The 21,690-nt window shown below is 43.3% G+C and overlaps 1 protein-coding gene across 2 annotated transcripts in view; it reads right to left on the minus strand.

Annotated features, from left to right (window-relative positions):
- Nucleotides 1-6,869: 6,869 nt before the first annotated feature.
- The window catches only part of JCAD (junctional cadherin 5 associated), a 28,980-nt gene continuing 14,159 nt past the window's right edge, over nucleotides 6,870-21,690 (minus strand). The window contains exons 3-5 of one of the 2 annotated variants that reach the window (XM_053952565.1): nucleotides 15,949-16,392; nucleotides 12,728-15,870; nucleotides 6,870-8,726 (exon numbers count right to left, since the gene is read on the minus strand). In XM_053952565.1, the coding sequence (XP_053808540.1) occupies nucleotides 8,692-8,726; nucleotides 12,728-15,870; nucleotides 15,949-16,392 (3,622 nt within the window). In that variant the 3' untranslated portion in view covers nucleotides 6,870-8,691. Of the gene's footprint in view, nucleotides 8,727-12,727; nucleotides 16,393-21,690 lie in introns of both variants that reach the window. The other variant, XM_053952556.1, reaches the window with a different exon arrangement.

Consider the following 21,690-nt stretch of genomic DNA (forward strand, 5'->3'; position numbering starts at 1 on the left):
CTTTAGGGGTGGGGGGAAAGGGGGTTTGCAAAGACCATTTCTGAAGGTTTGAAATCAATCCACCATTGTTTCATTATTCCCACTCCCCCCAAATACTCTTTCTGAATCTTAGCAAATACCTTATCCTAGGATTATTAAAACACCAACAACATAGCCAATAATATTTTGATAATAAAACTGCAGTAATAGGCACAATGTTCTCAATGAACATGCTCTTATTGCACAAGTTGACAAAATTCCCGAATTTTGTTTTTAACTTCTCCAGGAGAATAAAAGATAATTTTTACATAAGGAATGTTTCTGTTTAAAATCTGTCCCAGGAACCTGGTGGCCTGTTTGACTGTCCTGAATCACCTCCCTGTTGTGCCTGTGACCCTTGGGGGCAGGGAAAAGGGCTCTGTATTTTTGGCACAGTGCTGATATCCTTCAGGGCACTTGGCTGAAGTGTCAGAATTGTATGAGAGCTGCGTAGGTTAAGGAGGATGTTGCAGGAACACAGAGGTGTGTCTGCACTGAGAGAGAAAAGGAGCTAGAAAGTAATGCAGAAGGCAAAAATGGTTTGTGGATACTTTTCAACCCCAGGCACTCAGGAGGAGGCTGAGAAGGGAAGGAAATAAGAAAAGCAGCATATCATGAACTGAAGAGAACAGTGACATTTTACAGCAGCTGAAGATCCCCTCCACAGTGTTTGTACTCCTTTCATGTGGTGTTATCAGAGCTCTTTGGAAGAGTTTATTATCGTGTTCCCTCAGACAGCAAGCAGACAGCCATCCTGTGACCCACATCCTGAGTTTTACAGCCCTCCTTGTCCTGTGCCATCTGGGGTATTTATAGTGTGACCCACCACTGGGAGAGCAGAGGACTTCCTTTATACTCTAAACATTACGCTACAATAATAATAATGAGAAAATGGGACAAATGACAAGCTTTCCTGCCCAAAAAATGTCATAACCTCCTGCCACTTCAAATGATGTGAGCTGGCCAGGTCACCACGCTCGTGGCTCTGTGGGTTTCAGGGTACTGGTGTTGTTGTGACTTTGCTGAAAGGCTAAAGGCTGTACCTGGGGCAGTACATGGAAGGAAAGTCTAATTATGCTGCAGCCTAAATCACGTAGGGAAGGGCTAAGAGGAGAAGCTGAAGCTCCCTGGTTATGGCAACATCTGCCCACCCCTTCCCAGGGACTGGCTGTTGATGGCAAAGTGAGCTACAGCTGGCCTGTAAATACACTGCTACAGAGCATAGTAGAGCACCCCAGAGAGAGATTTTAGGGTTTTTCCCTTTTTTTTTTTTTTTTTCCCAGTAATTTGCCTTGATCTTAATTATTATTACAGCAAGTGATCTTCTTTTAAGGGATAAAAGGAAGGAGTTGGCTTTCTTCCTTTCTGCATCATCTCCTGAGGTATCACACTTCTGCAGGCTGGTGCTAGCACCTCACTGCATAAATGGTGCAAAGGGATTCCCCAGGGGGCTGTTTTTCTTTCCCCCAAGTAAGGGACGATTTTGAGAGATAAAATGGCTTTAACTGAACGTGGTAACATACCATTGTTGCCCAGAAAGGTCAAACCAAGGGGCTGGGAGAGGTCAGTGGGAGAGATAAAGAAGATGAGGTGTGCATAGAATAAGATAAGAGCTGAGGGTCTTATGCGATTATCAAGGGTCAGGCATGTGTGGGCTAGAGTGGCAAAGGGTGAGTGAGCTTGTGGCTCTCCCAGTTAGTGCTGGAGAGGGGGTGAACGAAAGCTGTGCATCTGAGAGGGTTTTTGATTGACTTAGCAAGGAAACTTCTGAGTGAGAGCTGAGCAACCTCTGCTCACCCTTAGCTATCACTACACTTTCCCACTGATGTGCTTTTCACGCCAGGGTGGGCCTGAGCACCGACAGATTTGCTTGGCAGGGTCACAGACTGTGTTGTCCAGCCCCAGACCCTGTCTGGTAGCAGCAAGCAGGACATATGTCCCCTGAAGCATGCCATGAGAGTGATGGACAGGTGACATCCAAGAGCAAAAGTGAGAGATGTCTCCCTGCTGGAGGGGCCAGCATCGGCCTTGATACAGCAGAGAAGGTGGGTGGTAGCAAGTGCAGAAAGCTCCTATGCTTCATCTTTCCTATGAGGCTGTGTGTGGGTTCCCCAACATATGGCCAGCCCCTTTCTTCCAAATGTTGGGTCTCAATGTAACAGGAGAGTTTGGACCCTGAGGACTTCTGCCTTTTGTAGCTAATAGCAAATGGGCCCATTCTGTTATGTACATCTGCAAAAAGTAATGAACAACATGCTTGGATTGATTCAGGGATCAAAACTAAAGAGTAGAAACAAAAACCCCCATATATCAGCAACTGAAAAGAGCTGCAAGCATTCTCCTACCAGCAGAAAAAATGTAGGAAAATTGGTTTCTAGACTCAAATTGGGTGGAAGGTGGGATTATACTGGACTAGAGATTTTTATAGTTCAAGCAGGTGGGAAAGGAGAGGGTATATGAGATCAGGTTGGCTGGATGATGAAGAGGAGAGCAAAACTGCCACAATGGTTTCTGTCTTCAGCCTCCCCAGATCTGTTGGGTCTTTTGTTCCACAAGTTTGTTGGTGACACGTGAGAGGTACTGGGATGAATCCACTGCTTCTAGACAGCAATACATGTGAGTGTGACAGTAAGGTCTAACCTGCTTGTGAGCCAGTGAGAAAAGACAGAGCTGCACGTTCTAGCCATGAGCAACCTACAGTTTTGCCTGGGGGGAAAAACATTGTATTAACTTGATAACTTAGCTCTCTTGAAGTCCTATCAGCACAGATACAGAACATGCCATTCTTTACTGCAACACAGCCAAAGTAAACTATCCCAGTGCCATATCAACTTTTGCAAAGGGAGGGGAAAACACTGACATGGAGTGGAAAATGCTCTGATGGCGTAGGTTTGGCCAGAGCACATGGCTGGTTGCCAAGCAGTAAATGAGGAATCTGCCCTTGCACAGAGGCAGAACACACCCTACAGGTAGCAAACAAACAGAACACAACCTGGAAATTAATGTCTGTGCTGGTCTGAGACAGTGTGGATATGGAAAGAAATTCTTTAAAGTAAGAAACAAATCTGTACCACATTCTATAGACACCAGGTTTGGAATTAGCAGACTCCTGGAGAATACTGCAGTGTTTTAACACTTCACCAATACATTTATCTTTCTTGAAGGCAGTGCAAACATCAGAGCACATGCTCCATTTTACCTCATGTTAACTACATCAACAACATCACTGAGTAGTGTACTCATGCAAAATCTTTATTTGGAAAATTTCTCGTCTTGAATAAAAGCACCCCTCTGGTTTACTTTTAAGCCCAGAAACAGTATTTGCATTGTTCGGGGAAAAAAAATACTAAGAAAATTCTTAAAACACATTCATCTTCTGATATCATATAAATAGCATTATAATTGCTTACGCCTATTTCCTCTATTTTTATCCCACTAAATCTGCCTGTGGACTAGTGAGAGAAGAAAACTAAGGCAATGACAAAGTATTAGTTTTGGAAAAAGGCCACAGTACCTTAAAAGTCAGTGTGGAGAATTATATGTATTGTATAAGGACAAAGACACATGGATACTGATTCACTGTCTAGCACATATATCTCCTTGTTTTCCTTCCAGGTCAGGAATGGCTTTCAGAATGGTTCTGATTATTTTCTCTCTTGATCCAGAGCTCTGAAGAAAGCTGAGATTGTGACTGTTAAGGGTAGAAAGTTCCTCCTTCATTTTATAATATGTATGTTATTGTGGTTTCTCTTGGCTGGGAAATTTCATTTCTATTTCTAATCTCAGCCATGTGTCGGTCAATTCTGATTTAAGTTCCCTTCACCCTCTCCCTGCTGTGCAGCTCTGCATGCCATATTGCAAACATATTTTACAGCATGGGTGGGAGGTAGCACTGTGGTTTGGGCTTTGCTATTGGTATCAGAATTTCCCTTTTTCTTTGTTTGAAATATTTTTTTCTTTGAAAATAGAATTGATTGTAAACAGGTTTCATTTAGTCCACAGGGAAGGGACAGTGAACATTTTCATGCAAATTTGAGTAAGAAATCACAATTTTCCATTTTTTCTAATTAATTCAGTGATATATTCATCATCTCATGAAATCTTCAGCTTGAACCTTTATTTGGATTATGTAGAAGAATAGAAGTCTAAATTTTGTAGACTCCACTTGTAATTAAAGCCCACTCCAGTAAATTAGGGCTCCAGCACTGTGGCTTATTGCCAGTGGAGGGAAATTAGGGGATTGTTTGATCCTCAACCAAGAAAATACCAATGTCTTCCAAAAGGACAGCTTCACACAAAACATTCAAAAGTCTAACAAGCTGTCAGTTCTCTCCATTCCTTTTAGCACTGTTTTGTCTATCTTCTTTGAGCTAAAGGCTCCTGCCAAGTAAAGATTCATTTCTCACATATACTTGCCTATCAGATTTTGAAGTTGGACAAAAGGACCCATTTAGCAATTGCGAGAACTTTTATAATTTAAAATGCAAGAACATTTGATTTCTGCATTTCTCCCAATCACTTCACTGTTTTTTTTTCCTTTGAAAAGAGGCAGTGAAGAACATATCAACATTTTAACCCAAAGAGAAGGTCAAGCACTATAAAACTAATCTTCAGCTGGCTATCCATGTGGCAAAGGCAATAGAATGTTGACTCTAGATATTTATATTGATGTGTGATACTAAATAGAAATATTTTGCAAAATTCCAGTATTTATCCTTAAATAAGCTTTGATAGGACTGATTATTTTCTAAGAGTGAGAGGTTAATTCTGTGACTTTACCAATTTAAGCATTACTGTCCTTCCTGTCTTCCCAGAGTCATTGGATGTTTCAGTACAAAGACTTGCTCCCCACATCAGGAGTTGAGTCAAGGAAACTGGATGATTTTGATACATGATGCTGGTGTTTTCAATAAAGACAAACCTGGGGTATGAAATACAACAGCCCTTCTTTTGCCTGGGGAAAGTTCCTTGAGTTAATATCTGATGAGTGATGCTTGGTCAGGTGTAATGTATCACTGGGCTTTTCTGTCACCGGAGGTCTCAAGTCATTCAGAGGCATTTCCCTCCTTTGCCTTCCCATCCCCTCCTTTGGCTGTGGTGGTGGTGGCATTTCAAACACCGAAGAGCTCTGATCAGACCGCACTTTGTCTAGTTCCAGACGACTCTAGGAAGGAGGATGCGTGGCACCCGCAAACAGCGGTTTTTCAGGGAAACCAAGTTCCTGCTGGCGCTCGGGAACCGCAGGAGGGAGCGCGCTGCCCTCCCGAGATGCGTCGCCCCCGAGCAGAGCCCGCCCGCCCCCCGCTCCCCATCCCAGTCCCGATGCCACTCCCGCTCCCCCTGCCTCTGCCGCACCGGGAGAGGCCGCCCTGCCCCGTCCGCGGAGCTCGGACAGTTCAGCAGCCCCGGAGCTCACGGGTGGCTTCTCTTCCTCATATAGGAGATAGGAGCCTGGAATGTCGTGTTCGTTTTTATCTCCCTGCCACCAGCCGCTGTTACTGGTACCAGCCCCTCAGGATGTGACTGTCCCTTCTGGATTTCAATAGGGTAAAGGGAAGGAGATGGCAGGTCCACTTCAGCCATCCAGGTCCCGAGCATCCCCATTAAACATTTTTTTAAATGAATGGATCAGTCAGGTTTGGGGTTTTTTGCATGAATTTCTGAGAATGCTCATTAAACCAGTATCTTTCCCCGACTTCAGCTTCCTCAGCTACAACAGCACAGCAGCAGCACGAGCTGGATACACAGCACGTTGTAAAAACGTAGTTTTTGAGGTTCTAGCTCTGCTCTTCCCCCTAGAATAAAGGCAGAGTTCCTCACTTCTCACTGTGCTTGCATTGCACAAGGCACTGGAAGCAGCCTGCTGCATCCTCCACCTCTGCACCCGCTCAGCCCTGAGCTCCTGCTGTTGCCATTACCAGTGACAGCTGTTGCCAAGACAGTTTTATGTACCCATTGAGACAGGCAGTCACGATTCACTGGTTTTTAACCACGTCAGGCATAAAAGGGGCTCTCTGTTGACCGCAAACTGACAAAAGGTTTCTGGAAAGGTGGTTCAGCTATGCTACAATCCAGTCCATTCCAATAGCTGACCCATGGCATCAACACTGTAGAAACACTGAGGCAAAATTGTTCAGAAAACTGTACCCGATGGATTTCTCAGTTGTCTGTATCATAGTATCAAATGAAACGGCCAGTGTTGTTAGAGGAATACACCATTTCTAAAAGAGTACTAACTCTGCTCCTTCATCCACTAGTCAGTCACGTACTACTGCAAAACAAAGCTTACCCACTTTTTAGGTTTTAATTTTTTGGTTTTGGCCGATAAAACTTTCTCTGCAATATTGTTGCCTCTTTTTCTTCTTTTTTTTTTTTTTTTTTTTTTTTTTAAGATCTTGGATGTTTGTGTGCTTTGGAAAAGTAATTACTTGACATGACTGATGAAACAGACACATTGCAGAATCAATAAACCTATTCCTAGCAGAAGAAAATAAAATGCACAGAAAACTTTTGTTCCATGTAGACATAAACAGAAGATAATAGGAATGCTTATATGGAACAATTTACAGTTCTTCTGCAGTCAAGGTTAACCTAAACCTTTCAATTAATTGCTATGCATCTCAGCTTCACTGGTTAGTGGGAAGATGATAATTGATGAAGTTCTTTCAGAACTGTTTTTTATGGGCAGGATTCAGGTGGGGAGAAACATGTTTTGTAGCTATTTACAAGTCCCTGGACGTCCTAGATGGTGATGAAGAGAGGTGAATATAGTAAGAGTGGTAGGAACAGTTTGTCAACAAGTATTGCTACACAGCATGTGCAAGAGTTAATAAAATAAATTATACACCACATTTTCTTTTCAAGCAAGCTTTAAATAGTCCATATGTAACAGAATCATGTGTTACAGACAAGAAACTCTTGCTGCCAAAACACAGGATGAGTGTTTTTCCCAATCGTTCTTTCCAAATTACAGACTTAGGAAAAAATATTTCAAGAAATTACAAGATTTTTAAAAATAAAATTATGCTAAAACCCAGAAAAGGCCAATAGAATAGATTGGTGAAGTACATGAACAAGTCATCAGAAAAATGTTAGTACACAGGTACTTAGAAAAAACTTACAGGAATGGACATAAAGGCTTTTAAGACACAGATACTTAGCAGGCTAATTCAGGATCAAAGGGCAGAATGCATAGGCTTTATTATAAATTCTGTAATTCATGCATTTGTGTGTGCAGATAAAATATATTTAAAGCCATGTATTTAAATGCCATCAAAAAGACACCTGAACTTCTCCCCAGCAACACCTGGTGACTTCAGGGAAGAAGAATCCACTTTTGCTTACTTTTGTGCACTGGCCTAATCCAAACACACAATCTGTAAAATGGAACAAGTACAAGAAAGCAAGCAGGTATTTTATCTGAGCCACTCAGCAACACTGGGACAAAGATCCAAACCCACTTTTGGGTAATCAGCGTCCCTGGAATGGAATGGCAGCAGCACCAGCCTGGAGAGTTCTCAGTGTGTTTCAGAAAGTGGCTCCAAGAAGAACGATCCAAGGGCTGAGTGGGAAAAATTAGAAACTAACCCTGTAGTAGATAGATGGATGGATAGATAGATAGATAGATAGATAGATAGATAGATGGCTTTTTTTTCAGAGCAAAATAAGGTAGCACTACTGAGTAAGTGGCAATATGGTGTGTGCATTAAGATATACAAGTGAAATCTGCTTGGGGCACCTTCACTCAGAGGAATAAGTCTTCTTAAAATATAATAATAATAATAATACTTCTTTATACTTGCCACTTGTTAGCAATTGTTTACATCGTAGAAAAATAGATAGTATTCTGTAACAAGAAATATAGTTACTTTGTTAAAATGGGCTATTTTAAACTAGCTACTATTCTTTCATATAAAGAATTTCTAAACAGCAAAACAAAACAGGTAATACTGAGTGCAAAACAGCCAGTGGTATACTTTGCATTGGTTTGAAACATAGTTGCCAACTACTATAATTACATGTTCTGTACACTGTACTACAAAAGTCTTCCATCTTTTAGAAGATTTTGGGGTTTGTTTTTCTTCTTTATAGGTGGCAAGTAAGTATTTAATCCAAGTAAATTCAAACTCTGGAAGTCAGAGAGAATTTCACAATCAGTCTTTGCTACCATTCTTTCACATTCCTTCCCCCACACAGTGCAGCAGCACTTTCTACTTATGGCAAAAAATCCCTTAAGTTAAACAAAGTTTAGAATGTAGATACTTAGAAGTTTAGCTTATAGATTCACATTCTTTTAAAAATAATTTCACAAATTTCCCACGTTTACATTTACACCAATGTAACACCTCACTTGATGCATTTCATTATCCTTGCTAAAGACTGAAACAAAGTTCAGATGAAAGCTCTTTGCCAATGGTAGGTATTGTCTTAAACACTACAAAACCAGATGGTTCCAATATAGAAGTCATTTTTCTGTGGTCTCCGCAACAGTTTCAGACATGAATAGCTAATTCCTAGTGGCAGTGGTAAAGGCATTATCAGTACACCATGAACATCACAAACGAGACAATTTCCAAATGTTAAAGAACAAAAACCAAACAAAAAGCACCCAGAAAAAATCAGTGAAACATTCTTTGTAGAGCAGAAATTTCTCTATTCTCCTCTTCATTAATCTCACACCTTTTCAACTTTGGTGGGGTCATATGTATCTGAAAAAAAATCAAGAAAACACTATTAATAATGTATTGTGAAATCTATTCAATATTTCTAGCTGTGGAAATGACACATCTTTTCCTATTTTTTATTTAAAAAAAAGAGAAGCTGATAAAGCTTACTGTATTAAAGATACATATTGCATTCCTGACCCAAATTCTGTATTTTTACCAGTATAATTCAGGAACAAGTCTGATCAAATGCATTATAGATAGAATTTGGGAAGGCCTTGGGTAGGTAGGAACAAGCACACTGAATGCTAAGTGATTACTTCCAGTTTTCAGGGGCTTTGACAGGAAGAAAAAGACATAAGATTTTCTCCCCCTTGTACTGAACACTAAGGACCAGTAAATGCTTTAAGCGTCCTAGCAGGGTGTGTAAGGCTGGCTGAAGGAGTGATTATGCCATGCAGTCATCAGGGTCTTTTCATTTGATTGCAAATCCTTAGTTTCAGATTAATTCAACAGAAAACAGGAAAGCACAGCTGCATTGCATCACCATGGTTAGTCTGTCTTGCTTCAGTCTGCAAAACTGCAGCTCATGTTTCAGCCTTATTCACTAAAGCACTGGAATGGCTTACTAACACTCTTCTTCACTTCCAGCCTCCCTCCTGCCAGTTCACAGGACATACCACAGGTTGGCTTTCCTTTTCCCAAATCCCTGAGGACACTCTTCTATCAGATTTCTTAACTGGATTTATCCCACTGCTGGCCATGAGGTGAGCAGACATGAGCCTTTTCCTTCACCCTCGTCACTCTGGGACAGGATTGCAACGAAAAGCCTTTGCCCTGAGAGGTCTGCCTGCCCAGTGCCATCGTGCAGACACCTGACTTGCCCTTGATGTGCACGGTCATGGCATGTAGGAGCCAGGGTACCTAGGGAGGAGTCTGCAGGCGCAGAGGGGCCTGGACAAACTGGCACTGCAGCCGTGCTGCCGCGTGCTGCTTCTGCTCTTACACAACCTGAGTATCTGTGCTAACCTTAAACGTCCCTCCCATAGGCTCAACTCCCACTGCTCTCACATTTAAACAGCTGAGCATGAAAATAATTCCACACACAAATATCACACTTTGGAGTAAAACATTCATCCTCAGGACTTTCGTGTTGATGTGAGTGAATGTCTTCATTCAAACACAAAAAGCATAAAAATCCTCCTGGGAAATTTTTGCTCCTATGTGTAAGTGTCCATCTGCTACATCCACACTCATGTCAAGAGGGAACTGGCTAAGAAAGGACTTCTGGATTTGGCCCCAGTGGGTGGATTTGTGTTGCAGAATCTTTTATCACTTCTCTTGCCCACCCTCCTCGAGCTGCTAGTCCAGCCAAGAAAGGAGTCTGTGCCAGCAACACCTATGATTTCTGCTAAGCCTTTTTCCGGTATTTCCAAACAGACTCCACATGAATGCAAAAAATCAACAGGAATAAAGTTTTTGAGGGCTAGTGTGCTCTAGGATAATGCTGCATCTTTTTAAGCTTAATGCACTGATGGTGTATGAAGATGCCTCTAAAGTAGTAACATTTTTTTGATCATAAATATTTTGCCATCTAAACTGTTAGAACATAAAATTCTGAAGTGTTCTGTGACAGGTTGACCTAAGAATAAAAATGGATTTGCATTTCAGAAACCTGATTTTCCTAAGGCCAGACACATTCACATTAACAGAATTCCCCACAAAATTTCAGGTGCTGTTTCAGGGAGTGGCAGGACAGGGGCGGGGAAGAAGGGAGAAAACCAGGCCACAAGACATGGAGCCTCTGCATGGCTCAGTATATTCCCTGAAAGCTTACCCATGCCCTCAGCATCTAAACCAAGGATACAAAAGTGCCAGACTAACAGGCCAGGTCACTCTTTTGAGGGGAACAGACATTGGAGTTCTGGCACTGACACAGAAATGCTTATTCAACATTTGGTTAAGCTCATTTGAAATGCTCTCTACAGAAACAAAGCCAGATTAGCAGACTCATGTCTTCTAACGGCAAAGGAGAAAAGACATCCAATGCATTTGGGAACACTTAGAGATGTTCTCCTAATGGCAGTATTTGCATAGTAAGATGACCTTCTTGCACTCAGTTTTGGCAGGGCTCTTACTCTGAGATGACTGTTCGTCTGCCAAGCTCCATTATACATGTGAAAGCCTGTTTCTGCTAAGGGCTGCAGCCTCTGTGACAGGCCCAGTCTGCAATTATAAGACTGACATCACCCTACCTTGCTCCAAATAGAGTGGCCTTTTAGAATGGAATATTTGCTCTTTGAAAGCAACAAATACAATGTTTTTTTCTGGATTAATTCTCATTTGGGCTTTCAATGATACTAATGAGCTATTGTGAAAATTGGAGTGAGATTTAAAAGTGGAAGACACAACATCAGGCCTTTTTAGAAACATGAATCTACAGTCTCTCTGTAAGGTGAAGCTTTTGGGGCCAGCAACAAATCAGGGTCTCTTTGGATAGGAAGAGGCCAGAAGCCACCTGCCCACCCCATGTGTGTCACCCTGCAGTACTGGACATGCACAGCAGGAAGGGACATTCGTGCCATCCAAACATGGGGAGGGCTGTTATGGCTGTGAGGGTGCTGCTGCAGTGGGAACACACTGCAGAATATAAGCCCAGCATTGTCAGCAAGAGGGATAAATTTAGACCTAATTTACTGCAGAATAACTCTCCAATAAAACACACACAATCTGTTTTGATACATCCCTGAAGTCATGTCACCACAACAGTTATTTTCTTCACTCCAGCAGAAACCCCAAGGGAGGAAAGCATATGAAATGCATGTGGGGCATACTAGACCTGATGGGTACAAGAAAGCTGAATCAGTCTGTTTGAAAAATGTGGTCTGGAGAAATACAGTTCAGAGCAGAAAGAGACAAAGATGTGGGATACAGAAAAAGACATGGAGAAAAAGGCTTCAAGGCTGCAGGAGTCAATACTTAGAACTCATACAAGCATTTCTTTTCAGCTGGAATTGCATAAATCCAGTTTAAAGAATACCTCATTTAATTTCAGCCCCTCTGTACTGGAAAACTGTGAATAGATTTTTATCAATAAGGTTAAATTAATAACCTGTGCAGATTTCAAAGCAAAGAGTCAACTGTAACAGAAAGGGTGGAAAAAGGAAGGAGGAGATTAATACTAATTTAACAACTTTCACACTGTATGTTTGCTCACTCCAATTTATTTAATGGACTAGGCAGGTGGCTTGGGAGATTTATCCCTTTACACAGGTCTAGAGCAACAACTCATTTTCAGTTGTTAAACAAAATGCTAAATGAAAACTGTTTTAGAGAGGGAACAGCTCATGTTATTTTGGGGATGCATATGGACTACACAAGTTTATATGTTTTAGAGAGATCAGAAACACCAAAAAAATAGTAAAAAAAAAAAAAAAAAAGAAAAAACAGTGTTCACTGAAAAAGTCAACTTTCCATTTGTCCTGGGGTTAATAGTCATTCTCAACATCTGATCTGGAAAATATTCATATGAGAGAGAGAATTTCCAGGCCCCTATATGCAGCCATTTCCCAGAGGCTTCAGAGAAGAACATCAGATTTTTATTTTTAGTTTCTTCTGAACTATGATATAGCATGTGTCCACTTAAGTATTAGAGAAGGAAAAAAAATTGGCATTCAAGGAACAGCTATGATTAAATCACCACATGTTCCCAAATACTGGCATTAGAGTGACTGTCTTTGAACTCCACTGTTTTAGCCTGGCCATTCCCTGAAACAATTAGACAGAGATAAGACCTTAGGGAGCACTCCAGTCTCTGTGAATGAATTTCTGTATCACAAGTGAGCTTTACAGCAACAATTCCTAAAATGGGACCAGAGAACATTCATCTTTTCCACAAGGAGAGCAAAGTGGGTGGCTCCCAGATGAGGATAGTACCACCTACAGCCTGTTACTATTTGAGAGCATTACGTGGGCATAAGCAAACTGATCATGCCCATTACATAAGAAACGAGTACCCATCTGGATCTCCCATAACAGGGTCTTACCTAATGAAAAATCTCTGTCGATCTTCTTCTTGTCCATTCCAGCTAAACATCCATTTTCACTGAGAGAGATAACACGCTTGGAAACAGCCCCTGAGCTTGTCAGTTTGCTTCCTCTCTCCTCTGATACCTTCGACAGCTTCTCCTCATCCACCTCCTCTCCCGAGTCTGCGCTCTTAATGCTCAGACGTCTCATCCGTGACACAGAGTCAACTTCTTTCATCCGCACCAAGCGATCCATGGCAGTCCGGCTGGGTGGAGACGTGAGCTTGCCTTGGAGTGTCTCTATCACTTTCGAGGTGCTCCTCACTCTCTTTTCTGAATGCTGATAAGCAGCTGACTTGCAAACCAAGTTTTGGTCCTCACCTTGGCTGGGACTCACAGGTTGTTCAAGAACTTGCTCAGTTACCAGTGGTTTAGTGCTGGCTTCCTGGAGAGTGGCCTGGCATTCAAGAGGGTATAAAGATCGCCCTCCTGCTCTGACAAAGAGAGCACTCTCTGTCCAGCCACACTTTCGTCTGCCTTCATAAGAATCTTCTTTTTTTCCTTCTTTGTTACTTACTGCGCTCCCTATCATTGATGACTCAAAGTCCTGAGCACCGTTTGAAGGGCTAGTGCCTGGGTGGGCCCCAACATGGTCATCTGGAAGGAGAGACTCCACTGCTATATCTATACCTAAAATTCTTGCAGCTCTTGCCTGCAATGACTCATTCACAGGGATTTCCACTGCATTTGCATCCGAAGAGTGATCAGAGTTGTTAGCACCAGGTTCTGGGGCCACATCAAGTCCCACTGACCTCAAATCTGGCTCAGAGCACCTTTGGTTCCTCTTTGTTAGTGACAAGCGTACTACTGACCCTCTCTCTAATACCCTATCATTTGTGGGAGTTGCACCTTTGCTCAGTTTAACAAACTCTAGGTAATTTTGGTCTTCACTCATCTCCTGCAAGACTGGGTTATTGAAAGGATTACTGTGACATGAACTACTTGAGCTACTGGACAAAGCTCTTTTGACAGGGTGCTCATGAACTGGCTGTTTGCTTGTTCTGCTCTTGGGTTCCCCCATCCCCATTTCTGTTATCAGACTTCCATCTGCTGGCCTGACTCCTTTACTGCTCCCTCTTGGCTTTGAGAAGCCTTGAGAGCCAACATATCTTGGCTCGCTACCATGTTCTGTCCCTTCTGTCCCCATGCTCCAACTTTCAGACTTACTTTTAACCCTTCCTGACCTAAATACCGGCACCTCTGGCACAACCATTTCTGACTTCCCACCATGTTTTGGCTCCTGGCTTGATTTCTCATTTCTGGACTCCCTCCTCTGCATAAAGGCACCTGCCTGCAGAGGAGCTGCAGCACTTTCCAAATCTTCTTCACTGCTTGTGCTCTCCTCCTGCCCTTGCAGCTCCTTGTTAAAACTTTCTAGCTCACTTATTGCATCCCAGGGACGGCGACTTACAGGTTTCAACAGGAACTGCCCAAATGGTTCTGTACTGTTGCAGGGAGCACCTGGTTCTCCCTTAACTACATCTCCCTTGGAAAGAAGGCCATTTTCCCTCTCTTGGACAGGCACAGGCTGGCTCTGGTGGGCTTTTGGGGAGGGAGACTGAAGGACTGAGGCGGCAGTCCTGGAAAATGCACTGTTGCTTGACTGGCTGAGGTGAGTCTGGCCCTTCATACTGTAACTGCTCTGCCTGCAGCCTCTCTCGTCAGAAGGTGACCCTGTCTGTTTTGCCCCCACTGTGGATGTTGAACATCCAGGGAGCTTTGGAGATAGCGGTTTGCTACTGTCAGGCCTCCCAGGCTTTGTACCATGGAAAAATTGTGGGCTCTCGGGTTCTTCAGAGAAACTGGTCTGTGTCTGCTGGTCTTTGTACTGATCACCTGGCCAGGAGCCAGAATATTTGAGCTCTCTGTGTTTTGTAGGCTGAATAAATCTGAGGTCATTCATTTGTTTGAACTCTTCTGGTCTCCACAGGTCTTGTTTTTGTAACTCATTTTTATTGGTCATGCTTCCTGTAAGCGCTTGTAACTCCAAGTCTGTTGAAGACATACTTAAGAGACTTTGTTCTTGCAAAGCCCCATTGTTATCAAACCTATTCTTATCAGGGCTGTGAGTTATGTTGTTGTTCCTATCTGTATCTGGCAGATTGGATTCTGATTTAACTGGGATGGAGACCAAACAAAATATAGTTTCATTCATTTTTTTCTTTGAACTCTTTTTGCTCTGCATCCCGGTTCCAGGTTCAAACTTTTTCACTTTTGTAACAGTCTCACAGGTGTTGTCCATATGTGAATTTCTTACAGAAAGTTTGCCTTTCGTGTTCTCTGTGCTGGCTTCATTACAGGGGCTGTGATTAGTTGCTCTACAATTGTCTCTTTGGTCCGGCAAGGCACAGTTTTCCTGATCTTGGATAGATGGTGCCAACCATCTGTTGCTATGGGTGGAGCTGTCAGAAGTTCTTTCTCCCTTTGCAGAACTGGACAATTTTGATGCATCCACAAAGGCACTGTTGTACTGTACTTCAAGATTTCTCTCTTGCAAAGCACCAGAACTGGGACTACATGCATTTTCAGTGTGGTTAGAGTTGCCCTGCAGACCTTCCAGTGGTGCAATTTTAATATGTCGTATCCGAGGATCGTCAAAGGGAATATACTGAACGGAACGCAGGTGGTCAGCAGGGCGCCTTGCATGGCTTTGCTTCCCATAAGGAATATGGTTGTCTTTGCAAGGGTCACCCCCCACTTCAAAAGTACTCATTGCTGGTCGTTGGCAGGGGACAACCCGCACTGCAGGACCCTGTGGATCACTGCTGGCGCACGTGTTGGTGTTAGGCACTTCACTGGGGGAATGTGGGGTCACGTGTTGGTGAGGTGGGGATTTGTAAGAAGGAGGAGGTACGTACACTGGGGGCTCCAAACCAGATTCTGGAATGCCAGCATCTTGCCTTGGCTCATTGACTTTGGCTAAGTAGGAGATAGGTTCCTCTTTCTGGTAGTGGTCCTGGAAACCCACGGTTTCTGCAGGTGCCCTAGTCTGCCGCTGCAGTTCATAGGATGGAGGCTTGAGAGGTCTCCCATACTTGGGCTTCACCAGGGGAAGGAAATTGCCTCCTGTTCCATGGTGCTTGGCTGGTTCCACACTCAGTCTGTTTGGGGGATAGGAGGGGGTTTTAGTGATGCTGAGCGAGTTGTTACTGTTGGTCAGGGAGGGAATTTCCACGCACCTCATGCTCTCAGGTGAAAGGACTCTTGGCAAGGACTGTGATTTCCCCCTGCTGTGGGTGCTGAGTACATTTTCTCCCAGGGTCAGCGAATACAGCTCTTGAAGCAGCTTCTCCCTGTCACCCTCGGACATTTGCCTCCCTACTCTTTTTGGCTGGTTCCAGCTCTCTACTTCCAGACTTTGCCATTTGCATTCGCTGGGCACTTCACAGCTTTCCTGAAAGCCGCTTCTTCTGACATACCCTGCATCTGTCCCCTCCTTCAGCTGATTCTCCTTGGGGTGCCGGGGTGCCCCTGGGGCTGCAGCCAGGCCTTTCATCTCCACACTGGCCTTCTGGGAATAGCCCAGTAGCACACTGAAGTCCTGTCCTCGTCTTCTCCAGTAAGCGAGATCTTTATCAGTCTTGGGCTGGGAAGACCATGCTAAATGAGGCCTGTCATAAACCCTGGAAAAAAAAAACAGTGTCAGAGGCAGTGTGCACGGGTGCCTGTTCTTTCTACCATGGGTAAAGCCATTAGGAGGTCAAATGATGAGTTATGCCAATGGGGTTTTGTGTAATCTATTTGCAACCAGATGATAATTTTAATGAGAGGATTTAAAAGTCAGTCAATTAACATGGGTAAAGGAAGGGAAAGAAGCTCTTCTGACAAGTTGTTAGCTATGCAAAGATGTTAGAAAGAGAGACAAATGCACACAGTTACCTGCTGTGCAAACGTGCACAGCCCTCCTTGATGGACATTAGAAAATTCCCTGCTCACAGTAGGGGGCTTGGAACTAGATGATCTTGAAGGTCCCTTTCAACCCAGACCAGCCTCTGATTCTAAGATGCCATTCTAAAACCAGAAGTGACTGTCTTAAATTTATTCTGTATCCTGCTAAATCAAAATCTATAGATGTCAAGGAGAATACTGTGGTATTCAAGTTTAATAGAAGCAGAGGTAGGGAGAACAGGTAGGTGTCTGTATCATAAGATTTCATAAGATATAGTCTGTAAGAAACATGATTTGCATTCTGGTAAAAGTGCTGAAATTAAACATGTCAGTTCCTGAATTGATTCTTGTTCATCTTTCTGAGGGAACAAATTTCTTCTGGGTGCTTTGGATTAAATGACACATGTCACAACAATGGTGATGTATCAACACAGTTCTGAATAAGACGGAACCAATATTTAAAATGTAAAATACTTCAAAAGAAGTATAAAATTCTTAAATAAAAGAATCTATCAGTGAAATATGAAAGACATTAGACATTGTGGATTAGAAATTCAGAACACAGATTTACATGAACATAATAGGTTCATTGTCTGTTCTGAACAGAGTGTAAACTGTTTTATATATTTCTGCAGAACAAAATTGGTACTCTTCTATATAAATAATTAATTTTCTACTTGAATTGCATTCTGCTATTCTTGTACCTAAGGTGTCCAACAATATAACTGCCTTTACACTATGTGGCTGCCACCAGCCTAAGACTGGAAAGAAAAATCAAAATTGACAGAAATAGGACAAGTATGTAGATAGAACCCAAGAATTTCTTCCTCTTCCCTCCACCCCAAGGTATATAAACAGTGTCATCTGCCTCTTTTTTACTAAAAACAATGATCTATTTAAATAAGAGTTTGTAAAGACATAATACAAGTCAAAATTCAGAATGAAAATTAAGCCATGCAGATCCACAGCAATTTTCTTTATGAATATTATTTTCATCCTATGAATCTAAAAGTTTAAAAACCAAACTGGGATAAGGAGCATCTTGTTCATATTAATTCAATTAGATTAAGATTGAACTTCTGAACAAAATGTTCTGCCTCTGAAGCATGAAATACAGTTTGATTGCTGAACCCCAAGAAGGAACAGACATCTCCATAAATCAATGAAATATAACAGGACACTTCCTATATCAGAAGCTGATTGTAGTAACAACCAACACTTCCACGTGGAAACACACAGCTGAACAAATGCTGTCTTCTACCTTTTCATCTCATCCCCATACTGCTGTGGCATCATTTGTATCTGTGTTTACAAAATGAAGTGAGAAACAGGGTCCAACAAGAGCGAGGAGAAAATGAATGGGTTACTTTTTTTGATTGATTTTATCCATCATTGTAAAAGGGTCTACAGAAATTGCAGGAAGTACAGTCGTAGATTCCAAGATCTGAAGAGACCATTACAATTATTTAGTTTGACATCTTGCTCAGCACAGGCCATCAGACTTCTTTTAGATGATTCCTGCTTAAGTGGTAGCATCTCTTAGAAAAGCACCTAAAAATTCTGATTTTTAAATTTCCTGTGATGTTGCAAAGTTTAATTCACCATTAAAAAAAACTCCACAAAGTAACCCAAAATCCTTTTCAACAGAGAGAAAGCTCCTCTATTTATTAAAAGCTGTTTAAAAGATTAAATTTATTTTTAAAAGTCATGAACTTTAGAACATGATACAAACCACCTTGTAACCTGTGCTATGTCATCACTGCCACAAGACAGTAAAAAAGACATTTAGAAGGAGGTATTTAGAGCATTTTAAACCTGATCCTTTCTAAGATCTACTCATAGGACAGACAGTATCTGTCTCTCTAAGTCCTGGCTAAGGCACTAGAAGTGGTTACACAGCCAGCCTCTATCAGGGACCCTGTAAACTTCTGAAGATGACACTGCACTGTGCGGTGGGAAGAGGATGCTCCAAGGACCCTCCAGTGCAGCTCCACCCTGAAGTCTCCTCTGCTCTCAGTGATGGAGAGAAGTCCTGCACACGTGCATGCAGGCAGGCAGGAGGCAGTGGGGGAGCACAGCACCACCACACTGCTTGTGGCCACAGCTGCAGCAGAAAGTGCCTCCCTCCGGGGCATGTGGCACTTCTGGGTCTTGCAGTCAATGAAGTGGTGGAAGGGGAAACTTCCAAGAGCCACTCCAAGTTTAAAATGTTTCACTGCAGCCTCAGCAGTGCTAGATCTCTGAATGATGAGTACCAGTCATGGTGCAGTCTTCTGTGCTCATGGCATACCATCAAAGAGAAGACTTCACAGCCCCTTTGTGCAGCAGCTCATCTCTGACTCTGCCACTACACAATTCTGTGTCTCTCCAGGATGTGCTGGTGCTGATGCACAAAGAAATGCACACCTGGACACAGCAGCTTCCACGTGCCTGACAGCTGGGGAGAAGGATGGAGCCAAGGATGGAGCAGTCCCATGGGACCAACTGTGGAGATTTAAGTTCCAGGGACAGAGTGGTCCCAAGGGATCAAGGAGGTGGATTTTAACATTAGGAACTCTTTTCTAATAGGCCTGCTTCTAATGAGTATCACATTTGCTCTCATAAAGTGCTTTGAATTGATTCTATATAAAGTTAGTTGAATTAAAATGGCTTAAAACCCCCAAAACTATTTCTAGCTTTCTGTGAATTTTAGGCCTTTACGAGAAATGAGGCCATCAGTCTACCCTGCACTGGCTGTATGACCACATTTCACTGAGCTGTCTTGCTCAGAGCCGTGGGTTGAAGCTGCCCTTTTGCCCTAGGGTGACGCTGGACCAGCAGGACCTCGCATGATGCAGATAGTGGGGCCAAAAGTGAAGGAGAGTGGCACAGGCATCGAAGTCCAAACCCTGCAGAATTAGGCCACTGCAGGGCTATGTAGGCAATGTCTGTCCCTGCTGCTGGCTGCCAGCATGCAAGTGGAAGGTGTTGGGCACTCAGTAGCTCATCCTGCATGAGCTGTAGGCACTGGTGCAGACTTTGTGCCCCACAAACAGCACTGTTAAGAAAGCCAGCAAGACGGAAAAAATTTTCAGAGGGCTGTTCTGGACACTGGCAGCTTCTGTTCTATTTTGAGATCTTATCCTCACATACACTCTTCTGAGACCCAGCATTGGAAAACACCAGTATACTTTTCTAATTGTTCCAGCAGGTGATCTCATTAATAATGATATCTATTTATCGCTAAATTTGCTAGTTACTAACATAGTTCCTCCCACACAAACAACTAAGCAAAGTGCCTCTTCTCTCTACTTAGAACAGAATCGGGAGGGAGTTCTCCTGGGAAGAGAGAATCCTCATCTATATACACACAGGATCAGCTTTCCCATTTTCTTTGATTTGTCTCCTCTTCCAAACCTTTACTGTGTGGCCTCTGAATGCTCAGTTAAGCAAGGACAGCCAGGACAGCCCTCCCACCATCTGCTCCCTCACACTTTGCCTGAAGAACTACAGGATGGAGCCAAACACCACTTCCCCATTCCACCAGGGCATCACTCTCCCCTCACAAGCAGTAGGAGCAGTGGCTATGAAGCCTCTACCTTCCTCAGCAAGGTTTGATTAGCAGAACAACCTTAACGAGCAGAGAAAACAGCATCATCTCCTGCCTTCACAAAACACCACAAGCCCTGCAAACCTGCTTGCAAAGGCAGCCACGAGGCTGACAACATCACCCATTTCCATGGTGTATGGGAGATGATTAGTTCTACATCAGTGGTGTAAACAAGAGTATGGTGTAGATAATTCCCTGGACAAGGAGCTTAAGCCATGCTCAGAGTTGCTGTGGAACTGTCACCATCTGTGAAGGACACACAGGGCCTGTTCAGGCCCTCTCCTGCTCTGTTCTAACTGGGAAAGGAGCACCAGGAAATGGTGGCAGGAAGCCTGCAATGCCCAGAGAGTTATCTTGCTGGGTAGTCATCTTCTCTTTGGGCCCAAATTGTCCCCAGGTCTCTGCAGCGTGCAGTTCTTTCCCAGCCTGGGAACCAGAAGCTGATTTCCCATAGCAGTCCAAAAACCAAGCAGTGATACCAAAACGTCTGGAGTTCACCATGGCCCACCTGTCACAGGCCTGAGCACACCCAACTGGGCCACCACAGGTATCTTCTCTGCAGCTGTAGAGCACTCACACGACACGGCAGCCTTGTGACTGGGGAGTGCATCTGGAGGGGCTCAGGAGCTGACTCAAGGCGCTGCAGTGCTGCGGCTTCCCCGGATCCAGCCTGGAGAGCTCCCTGCTCCCTTCCCAGACCAGCCCAGCCACAGCTGTGTCACACTCCACCCCGGAGGCACTCCACACTCCCAGGCATGGCAAGGAAGGGATGATACAAAGGTTTTTCCAGCTGCTAGTGCCTTGTGAGAGCTCCAGGAGGCTCACTGGGAATCAGAGTTTGCTGTAACAGTAATAGCAAGAAAATATTTCTATTTTTATGAAACTGTGACAAAGCCATTTCCAGGGCTGTGTTCCCTATTTTATGTGGAAAAGCCACTTATAAAACCAGGATTAATATTTAACTATGCTGTAGACTGGCAGGTCCCACCCCTCGCATTTAGAAAGAGATATTTAAACTGTTAGAAAGCATTATTTGTATTTAGCCAAGGCCAGCAATTACAGGTATCTCTGCCATATCCAAGATGTGGGGCAGATGTGTGAGCCCCTGCAGATGCACCCAGAGGAATGGGAGGCAGGGAGGCAGCAGCCCACCCAAACCCCTGTGCATCCACACAGGCTCTGACTAACAGGGTGCAGGAGCAGCAGTGCTGTGGTAGCTTCCAGCCTTGCACAGCCAGATCTTCTTCACAACAGTATTTCTCCACACTAAACTGAGCATCAGCTTCAGCACCACTGCACACTCTTCCCCTGCTTCAAAATCTTTTTCCCTTTCATTCTTTTTCAGTATCTTTCCTCACTTTTTTTGTTGTCCAGTTTACTTCATCCAAAACACACCAGAAAGGATCCTCCCAATTACCCTTACATCTGTGTTCTGTCCTTCCTT

The sequence above is a fragment of the Vidua chalybeata genome, chromosome 1, assembly GCF_026979565.1.
Source record: "Vidua chalybeata isolate OUT-0048 chromosome 1, bVidCha1 merged haplotype, whole genome shotgun sequence".
Lineage (NCBI taxonomy): Eukaryota > Metazoa > Chordata > Aves > Passeriformes > Viduidae > Vidua > Vidua chalybeata.